General features: G+C 46.9%; 1 protein-coding gene across 6 annotated transcripts in view; it reads right to left on the bottom strand.

The window, feature by feature from the left end:
- SPATA6 (spermatogenesis associated 6) overlaps positions 1-5,586 on the bottom strand; it is a 70,372-nt gene extending 64,786 nt beyond the window's left edge. For 3 of the 6 annotated variants that reach the window (XM_019501336.1, XM_019501338.1, XM_019501342.1), the window contains exons 1-2: positions 5,481-5,559; positions 3,949-4,074 (exon numbers count right to left, since the gene is read on the bottom strand). In XM_019501336.1, the coding sequence (XP_019356881.1) occupies positions 3,949-4,068 (120 nt within the window). In that variant the 5' untranslated portion in view covers positions 4,069-4,074; positions 5,481-5,559. Of the gene's footprint in view, positions 1-3,233; positions 3,910-3,929; positions 4,075-5,480 lie in introns of those variants that run through there. The other 3 variants (XM_019501337.1, XM_019501339.1, XM_019501341.1) reach the window with 3 other exon arrangements.
- Between the last annotated feature and the right edge of the window lie 3,948 nt (positions 5,587-9,534).

The following is a 9,534-nucleotide window of genomic DNA, read 5'->3' as shown; positions in this document are numbered from 1 at the left end:
GGTGTCTGTGCCCAAAAGCTTGCAAATAAAGATATAAAGCTTTGCAGATATCTAGTTGGTCTCATAAAAATATCACCTCTACCACAAATTCTGATTCCTCCAGACTACATGCAAGGCCACTGAAGCTTATAACAAGAGCCAAAAGCTGCCCAAGGACTCCTAAAATGTGGCTTCTCTGCAGAGGGGATGGAGCTGATGAACTGGATGTGTTTATTGCTTATGAGCATTTATTCTGCACAACAAGAAAGCTGCATTTTAGCGTGGGTGTACATCTATGTAAAAGTATACCGAAATAAAGTGTAGCTTTAGGACTCCTGGTCAGCTGCCAATACATTTCCCAGTGTTGCACAGTTTGGATATCGAAGGGGAACTGGACTTCTCGGTATGGCGCTGTCCTTGGATATTCCCAATAAGTGAGCCCGCAGCCCGGCACTCTCACATTTTCTCTCTAGGGTTAGTTCTCTGCTTTGCAGCTACCTGGTAAGTTTTTTCAGGCTCTACTATACCCCTCTAACCTCAGCTGTTCTTTTGCCGCAAGGACGCGTACAGACCTCCCCACTGCCGTATGCTATTTTAGCAAGTTGCATGGTCCTACTCTGTGACCAGCGGGAGAATTCCCAGTCACCTCTCACTTAGGTTTATGCTGCTCTTATATTATCACAGTATTATAAATATAAGGTTCCCTCTTCTAACATATGCTTGCAGGAGGAGCAGTGTTCGGGCTGTCAATTGGCAGTTACAGGGGAGTAGGAGCACAATGATGGGAATTGAGAGAGGTCGGTTTGCTAAATTCCTGCTCTCAGCTGAACATTTTGCATGAGAAATCCCTGCTGAAGCTGAGACAAGAGCCCATACATATCACAGAAATAACGTTTTTCACTTGAGCTGTCTGTTTCTTTACGGAAGCAAAATCTAAAAGCTTTGTGGAGTCTACTGGGGACAAATGACCTAACCAAGGTCAGTTAGCAAACATTATCCACAGAAAAGGTTTCCTTCACCAAATCAACTGCGGCTTCACTTCCGGATTAAAGGCATCAGATTAGCAGCTCCCTGAATTAAAGCAGACCAACCAAATGCTAAACGTCCCTCATGATATTAACTTCTGAGCCTAAATATGAGTTCTAGAGAGAATTCACCCTTTATAACTGCTTGGAACCTAAGGCTGCGTCCAGACAAATGTGGACGTGCATTTCCCCAGGGACAAGCAGCAGCAGCACGCTTTGTACTGCTGCTACGTCTCCCATGGGAATGCCCGTGCCACGCACTCTGGCACGCAGCACCTTGCCCAAGGTGGAGTAGGGAAGGCTGAGGCCAGCAACTGTGCTGGCCCCAGCAGCCTTCCCTGGGGCCCTGGAAGCATCAAGGAGCTGCAGCCACAGCACTCTTGCAGCTGGGAGCCTGGCTTTGGGTTGTGTGCACTGCTGCCGCATGCACCACCCTGCTTTTTTCTCACATGGGATTTTTTTAACGTTGGGATCAAGAAAATCCCCCATGCTGCAAGGTAGCAGCGTGGAAAATACCTGCATGTGCAATGTGTGGCACCACCCCATACTACACATCTGCACTCATCTATACATAACCTAATGGTATGTTATCTGAACTACAAGCCAAAAACCCATGACATCTACTCTCAAAGCTTTGATGGGCTGTTCTTTACATTTTGGGGCACTTCACAAATGCTATTAAATAAGGTCTTTATCTCAGGGGAAGCAACTAACACTTACACGGTTTATAGATAAATAAATGAGAGGTCAGACTAATATTGCTGAGGGCAAAACTGGGAATAGGATCCAAGCCTCACCCACTTTACTTGACTCCTTGCAGAAGAAGCAACGTTCTCCTGAGAGGAGGGTTCTGGTTTGTCAGCAGGCAGCATATGGTGTAAGTTTGTGCTGTTGCTGCCTTGGAGATGAACTGAGAGCTTTGTTTACCAGCACTACAAGGATATTAAAGCCACATCTTTATGCCAATTTGGTTACATTCAAGAAAGCTTCAATTATGCCCATCATCTTATTTAATAATTTCCATAGAGTATCAAGCATAGAATTTAGCAGCTACATTCAAGCCCCTCTTTGATGGCAAACAGTTCAGGCCGGGGAATTAGTTACTCTTTAATTTTAAATGCAATGTACATGACTGTTAATGCTGCCCAAAAACACAGAAAGTAAGGGTGGTGACTGTACTATCCTCACACTGATCTGACAACTAACCTGAAAGGTACTACAGTTAAGGTATTAAGCTAGTTCACTCTGGGAGCCACTCTTAATCTTTACTGACATTACTAAAAAGGTAGAAATTTATGGTAGCACTGGACTTGTGATGTAACTGAAGTTCAGTCAGAAATTGCAGCCTACCAACTTTGCTTCATTTAAGGAAATAATTTTTAGATGAATACTTTCCATCATTGATGGGCTTCAATCCTTAAGGATAACACCGTTAAGGTTGCAGCAGGTTTACTCAACTAATTCCACATGCGAGAGTCTGAAAATGTCAAGTACCTACTCACCACTAAAACTGGAAGATATCTGTGTCAAGAATGACCAATACTATTGCCCTGCACAGAAACTGAATATTCATTTCAGATATGGTCCAGTCCTTGTAGCTGCAAAACTAGGCTCCCAGGTTTGGATGGAATACAGACACATGCAGTGTTACTTTCCCTAACCAGTAGTTACCACTGCTCCAGCAATTCAAATGTGCTGCTCTTGCTTCGCTGCTACTTAGAGCAATGGTGTCCAGTCTTTTCATCCCAGGGACCAGATCCAACTGCACAGGGCAGGCCAAGTCCAGGCCCAATTTGGCCACATGGGGCTTAGAAATTTGGCAATGGGGCAGATGCATCAGTGTTAACAGCCACTGCTCCCCCACTACCAAGTTTCCTGACCTGTGGGGAGACTTGTGGGCTAGATGACATGGCTCTGTGGGCTGGATTTGGCCTACAGGCCAGGGGGTTGAATTGTCAGCTGCAGCAGTGAAATGCAGACTAGTGTGAACTGCAGTCTGATGCTTGTAGAGAAAGCTAAGAGCAGAAGCAGTAAAGACAAGCACTAAAAATACACAGAAAACAGCCTTGAATTAAATGCTCAGAGTTCATTCAGTTTAAATTAAAAAGAAGGATAAACAAAAAATAGATCTGCAATTAAGGACAACGACAAAGGAACAAATCACAGCAAGTTAAAACAGGGTGGGGACTTAAGCCTGGTCAGTACTTAAGCCAGGAGCGTCAAACTCACCTCGTGCTGAGCTAAATCCAGATCTGGATCTGGCATGGGGTGGCAGCAAGGGGTCACAGGTCAGGCGGGTGCTCACCATGGTGGAAGTGGTGGTAAGCAAAGTGGCCACATAGCAATTAAGGGCTGCCCTTACTCACCCCCAACCCTGATGATGGTCGTGTCCACCAGGGCACCCCAGATTCAATGGCAGGCCAGGTCCATCACTAGCCATGTCCTCCAAATTCCCTGGTCCACCAGTAGCCCAGTAGTGGCACAACAACAAGATACAAACTGGTCATGAATACATTAAGGTTGGACCTTTACAGATCTCTGAACTCAGAGGAATGAAGTCCTAAAACAACCTTCCAGAAGAAATAACAGAGGGAAGAAACCAAACTGCTCTCAAGAGGGAGATAGGTACAATTATGAAAAGGATCATACAGGCATACAGCTGGAGGGGGCTTCCTAGGCCAGCATATCCAGGTTTTTGCATGCACAGGCAACCATAAATCCAAGAGTTCCCCCAAGACACCACTCTAAACGCTCTCACACAACTACAGGGCAATACCAGGAACACCAAGAACCCTTCAGCATGCCATAGGTAAAAGGAGGGAGTGTAAAGGCCACTGCAAAGACAGGGAAGCAATTGGTTAATATACTTGCAGAAGATACGAGTACGATGACCATCCTCCATACTACAGAGAAAGCCAAAAACACCTCAATGGTCTTTTCCAACCTGACCGAGGGAGGAAATTCCTTCCTGCACCACATTTGGCCACTGACAAATGACCTGGCTGCCTCCATTAGCTGGGGATGGGACGCAACGACACAAGTCCCACATTCTTAGAAGGTGCATTCAGAGCTGAAACCAAGGAAGAAAATAAAATAATTCCTCTGCATTGTGATATGAACAGTGGGTAGAGTAGCAAATGCCCCACATTTTTAGCCATTCGAGATCAGTCGAGTGCACAAGACCCTCCTCTTGCAGCAGCAGCCAAGAAAACCTGGCATAGGAACAGGAACAGAGAATACTTCCCATCAGCTGAAGAGGACTGAGGGGGAGCTGGGGCTCCATATTTGTCAGATGTACTAGGTGTCCAGGTGGCTGTCCTTGGACAGAAAAGAGACACTGATAGACCTGCCAGTACTTTCCCTGTCCTTCAAATCATACCAGGTGCACGCTCACAGGGTGGCTTCAGAGCAAACATGCAAACTTTGGCTTTACGAATAACTGGGAATACCAGCTTAGTTTCACAAGTTCAAGCTGTCATATAACTGCATCTTCTCATCTTAGGAGGCACCTGCAGTTCTGATTTGTGCAAGAAACATTTTGGCCCCATTTGTCCAATATAACCTAAAACTCAAAAGGGTTAGAGTCAGGTAACAGCTCCACGGCCACTTTGTCACCAGGGACAGCATCTGAAAAGAACTAAATGTTAAGGGTGGGGGCAGCAGAAAGACTGCTCCTAAAATAAACCTGAATGTTATCCTTGGTCTTTACAGGTGGGATCCTATGATTCCTCCATAGTATCTCAGTTAATTCAGAATAGTCACTGGGAAAATAATGTTAAATCTAATCTCATGTCCCCCTCCATCCTTGCAGCTCAAAAACACAAAGACTCACGTTGCACATAATCAACTGTGTCATGGCCCCTCCAGCTGATTAAGTGGGAACATTTCTACTCGCAGGGCAGCTGAGAGCCATCCCTACCGGACCTAGGGTATAGAAAAGCTGGTGCCATCTCAGCTCCTTCAGCCTGCTTAAAACCCATCCTCTAACCCCCAGAAAAATGTCCCTGCAAAGGGGAGGATATGAAACACGGTGCAGAAGTTACCACGCTAGAGGAACATAAGAATTGCCACCGACTGGGTCAGACCGTAGGTCCGCACTGCCCAGTCTCTGGTCGCACAGGGGCAGACAGGAAGGGCCAGGATCTGCGCACCACGCTGCGCCTCTTGCACCTGCAGCCCCCAGCACTTCACGGCCAGAACTGCAGCACCCACATTTTTCACCCCATGGGCCCGATGGGTGGTGCCAGGTCCCTGCAGGGACGGGGTCCAGCCGATGGGCCTGATCCGGCTGCGGGCAAAGCATCATGGAAGGGGTAGGGCTTCCCAATGGGGGGGTGGGAGGAGGGGCAGAGCATTCCGCCCTTGGGGCCTCCCGCTTCCCGCCTCGCCGCAGGCCGGGCGAACTCGTAGGCCACGGGGCCCGGGGAGGATGCGGCGAGTGGCGGTGGAGGCCGAGCCGCGCCCGCACACACGCACCTTGCGCGGTTCCACCCGCACGCCGCAGCTCAGCGCCTTCCGCGGCATCGGGCCCGGCCCGGCCTCAGGCCTCGGCACGTTGCCGCGGCAACCGGGACGCTTCCTGGCGCGGGGGCGGGGCTACGGGAGGTCACGCATGCACAGTGCCCAGACCCCACCCTGGAGACGGTGGGGCGCATGCGCAGTACCAAGCCCCACCCTGGAGACCGTGGGGGGCGCATGCGCAGTGCCCTGTTCTCCCACCCTGGAGACGGTGGGGCGCATGCGCAGCAGGGGAGGGCTGGGTTGGAGCACACCAAACCGCAGTCCCCAGCACAGCCTCAAAGGGCGGGTTGTGTCCAGTGCAATGCTGAGCCGAGCCGTGCTAGGCCGGGGATGCTCCACCACAGGCCTGTGGGCTAAATCAAGACCAGGAAGCCATGCCACCTGCCCCATGGATCAAGACATTTGGCAGCAGATGGTTCACAAGGACGCCTCTGCCCCATCGCTAAATTTCCACGCCCCACATGGCCAAATCGGGGCAGTGAGCATACCCGGCAGGTCCCAGGGCCTTCGACGTCTTCCTGACCCTGTCTGCGCCCACCTGCCTCTCGCCGGCGATCACGGCCGTCCCTCAAGCAGATCTCACTTGGGTTCCTGCCCGGCTCTTCCACCAATGGCCGTCACCCGCATTGACTTCCACGGGCGTCTTGTTCAACAAATTCCTCAGGAAGGGTCGAGGCGATACCATCTTGCTGCAAGCTAGCGTCAGGGTGCGGCCTCATCATGTTTCAGCAATTGTTTCAGGCAGACGAGGTTCTTTGGGTCAATCTGAAGTCTTTTATTAGCCTACATCCTTAGACCAACACGGCTGCAAACAATACCCTTAGTCACATTGCAGCAATTATTTAAGGCAGACAAGCTTCTTCGGGTCAATCTGGTATCTTTTATTAGCCTGTATACTTCGACCAGCACAGCTACAAACTGAACCCCTGGAGCAGCTGTTTAAAGCATTTCTTTTTGTTACTTTCTGCTGAAGCAACCAGGGATTTTCCCTGTTGACATCATCCTGCTAGAGCAAGTGGTAACTTCCAAGCATCAGACAGTGGCGTCCATCTCCAAACTCACTCGCTATGAATCTATGAATTCCATATTCATGGGCGACTGGTGCCTCACAAGTCTGGGGGCACACCAGATCACTGATTGGGTGGGGTCCCTCAACTGCTAATTGCCAGCCAGGGGGGTCCCCCCATGGCCAATCACTGATGGGGGGAGGGAGTCCCCCAGTGGCAAAACCAGAAGTGCATTTTCATTGGCACTTCCAATTTTGCGGCTGGCGCTTCCAGGAGGTGCACGGCCAATCTCAGGGGGTGTATGTGCATCCCCTATGCGTCGCTGATGTCCATAGTACTACAGCAAAATAGGGATCTCAGTTAAATTTCAGGTGGATAGCATCTAGGGTGGCCATCACAGAAGACATTCTGGTTTTCTGCTACTCCATCCTCTATTGAGAAACTCGACACCTTTATGTCTTCTGTTTTTCTCTTCAAGAGGGAGAGGGGCTGCTTGAAGAGAAAAATAGAGGACATAAAGGTGTCGAGTTTCATATGAATAGAGGACGGAGGACAACTGGACTGTCCTGTATGATGGCCACTCTAAGAGCACCTAAGGCACCACTGAGCAGTTTTGACTCAATCGGACAGACTGCATTGGGTGCCTATACGAACCACTTAGTTATTTTAACTTAACAGTTCTGAACACTGAATGTCTCTATTATTTTTTAACTCTGGCAGATAGCAAGTGGGTGCAATGGATCAGTGATTCTCAAGTGTTGTGGGTCTGCAATCCAAAATTAATCATTTTTTAAGGAACCAGAATGTTGAACATTACTTACCAATATATTTTTAAAAAACATAAAGATATTCAGCCAGTTCTTGCTATCTTTCATGCTTTATGATTAAGAAATTACTGAAAACATAATTAAAAAAAAGGTCAGTATCGTTTTTAGTGAAGTGACCTAAATGCTCCCTTCACTGGTTTTCTCCACTACAGACCCTGTATTATTGTGCCTAGGTATAGACACAGCCAAGAGAGGGGTTTTGTTTTCAGCTGGTATAGTTGCATCATCTTCCTGCACAATATAAGCTAAGTTAACAGAATCCTTATTTCATCTGTATTGCACCAGGGTTTTTTTTTTTCCAGTATAGCTGTATTGCCTATGGGGTATAACGTTTGCACCACCGGATGTTATACCTATCTTGGCAAAACTTTATAGGATAGTTCTGGCCTTAGCTAACAAACCAGGGAGTGAATGAGGCACCTGCATCCCTGGAAAGCAAAATCCCTAATATCTGAGCTAAAGAGCTAGGTGCTGTAACAGATATTAATCCCCTAAATCATAGACAGACCAAGTGCTTACATTTAGATAACCATACATTAGTATGGTTGGTCATATGCTTGCAATATCTAGGGTTCAGATTCAGAAAGAAAGAATCTTCTCAAGATACACAGATTCACATGGCACCAGTACCTGTAATAATTGGTCGCCTATATGCAGGTACCCTTCAAAAACACACCTGTTGTCTTAGGTGGACTAAATACATGAAGGCAAGTAAGAGACTCAGATCTCATGGAAGTTACAGTTGTATAAACACCCAAGAGTAAGAAATGCCGTGCAATGGCGTCACAGAAATGGCATTATATTTGTCATGAAAATGTGATTTTCATGTGCGGTGCTCTGGAACAGAAGAACTTAACCCTTAAAAAGGAGTTAAGCTGCAGGGTAGATCGGTAACCAAATATTGTAGCTATGGGCTTAATTTATGTAACCCAGGGAGGGTCTGTGGACTAAGGAAGGGTTATGCACTAACCCATAATCACTCAATAGAAGATCAGCCAGTCCCAGACCCACTGGAAAGTCCACCCTCGAGCAAATCTGAACTTCACAGGACCCTGTGAGGCAATACTTCTGCAGAAGCAATTTTCTTTTTCATTCAACTAGGCTGGAGAGGTGAGAGCCCTTTGGATCTTGTAGTCATGATCTAGATCATAATTTAGTCCTGTAACCTTATGCAAACTCAAGCAACTATGATAGATGGATTTTAAGCAAGAGAGGAGGAATTCCCAATTTCAGCACTAATACATGAGCAAGTTGCAAAACTGGTGACCAAAACTTTGAGAAATACAATGTATTTTAATGCATTCAGATTATAACATGATATAAAGTTTCCATGCTATGAAAGTGCCCCTTCAGTTCTGAATTCCTTTGCTTCTGCAGACGTAAATCTTTTCTTGGCATTACTTACATGCTGTTTTATGTAGCTGAATAAAAATGTATGGGTGGTTGCTTTGCATAATATTAATTTTTTGCAATTGGCTCCATCTAAAAGACCAAAAAGGTCAATATACCTCCTGGTACCATTTTCCATATACATAAAATGTAAAGAGAAAGGGAAAATTTTACTAACCCTGAAGTAAGTGGAAGAACTCCAGTTTCCACTGGTGTACATCAGAAGTTATGATGAAAAGGAGAGACGTTGTACGGGTGTGAGAAAACCTGAGGAGACTCATGACCACCATATCCTCTTCAACAGAAGCAGAGTCAGGTCCCAAGCCTCTGACGTGCTCACACTTGCTACAGGATGCTCACTTGGACTTGCTCTCAAGAGTTTAGAGGCTCCAGAAACAGCAGATGAGAAGAGCAGGGGACCAGAAAAATCACATACATAAAGGAGCAAATGATCATATGATTAGATTTGTGTGAATACCCCAGATTAGAAAGAAGCAGAGTAGATGGCATCAAAAACCAAAGCTCCCTTCATCCAGTTATTTTGCATTTCCTTTGTAGATTCTTCACTTTGATAAGATGAAGCAAAGGAACAGACTCAATTCTCCATTAGCTGCCAACCTTTGGAGTTATGTACTCCTGAGCACTGTGATTGCAAAGCTAGTATAGAAACCCATGTTGGTAGTATTTTATATGCACTTTGGGTAATAACAGCATTTAAGGGAATGGAGAAACCAGCTCATTTTTTTCTGTTTCTCCACCATAGGGTTTACGGGGGGGAGGAGGGGG

This window comes from Gavialis gangeticus, unplaced genomic scaffold (genome assembly GCF_001723915.1).
Source record: "Gavialis gangeticus isolate Ggan-Ray unplaced genomic scaffold, GavGan_comp1, whole genome shotgun sequence".
Classification (NCBI taxonomy): Eukaryota; Metazoa; Chordata; order Crocodylia; family Gavialidae; genus Gavialis; species Gavialis gangeticus.
The sequence above is the reverse complement of the archived record's forward strand: the minus strand, read 5'-3'. Positions and strand labels throughout refer to the sequence as shown.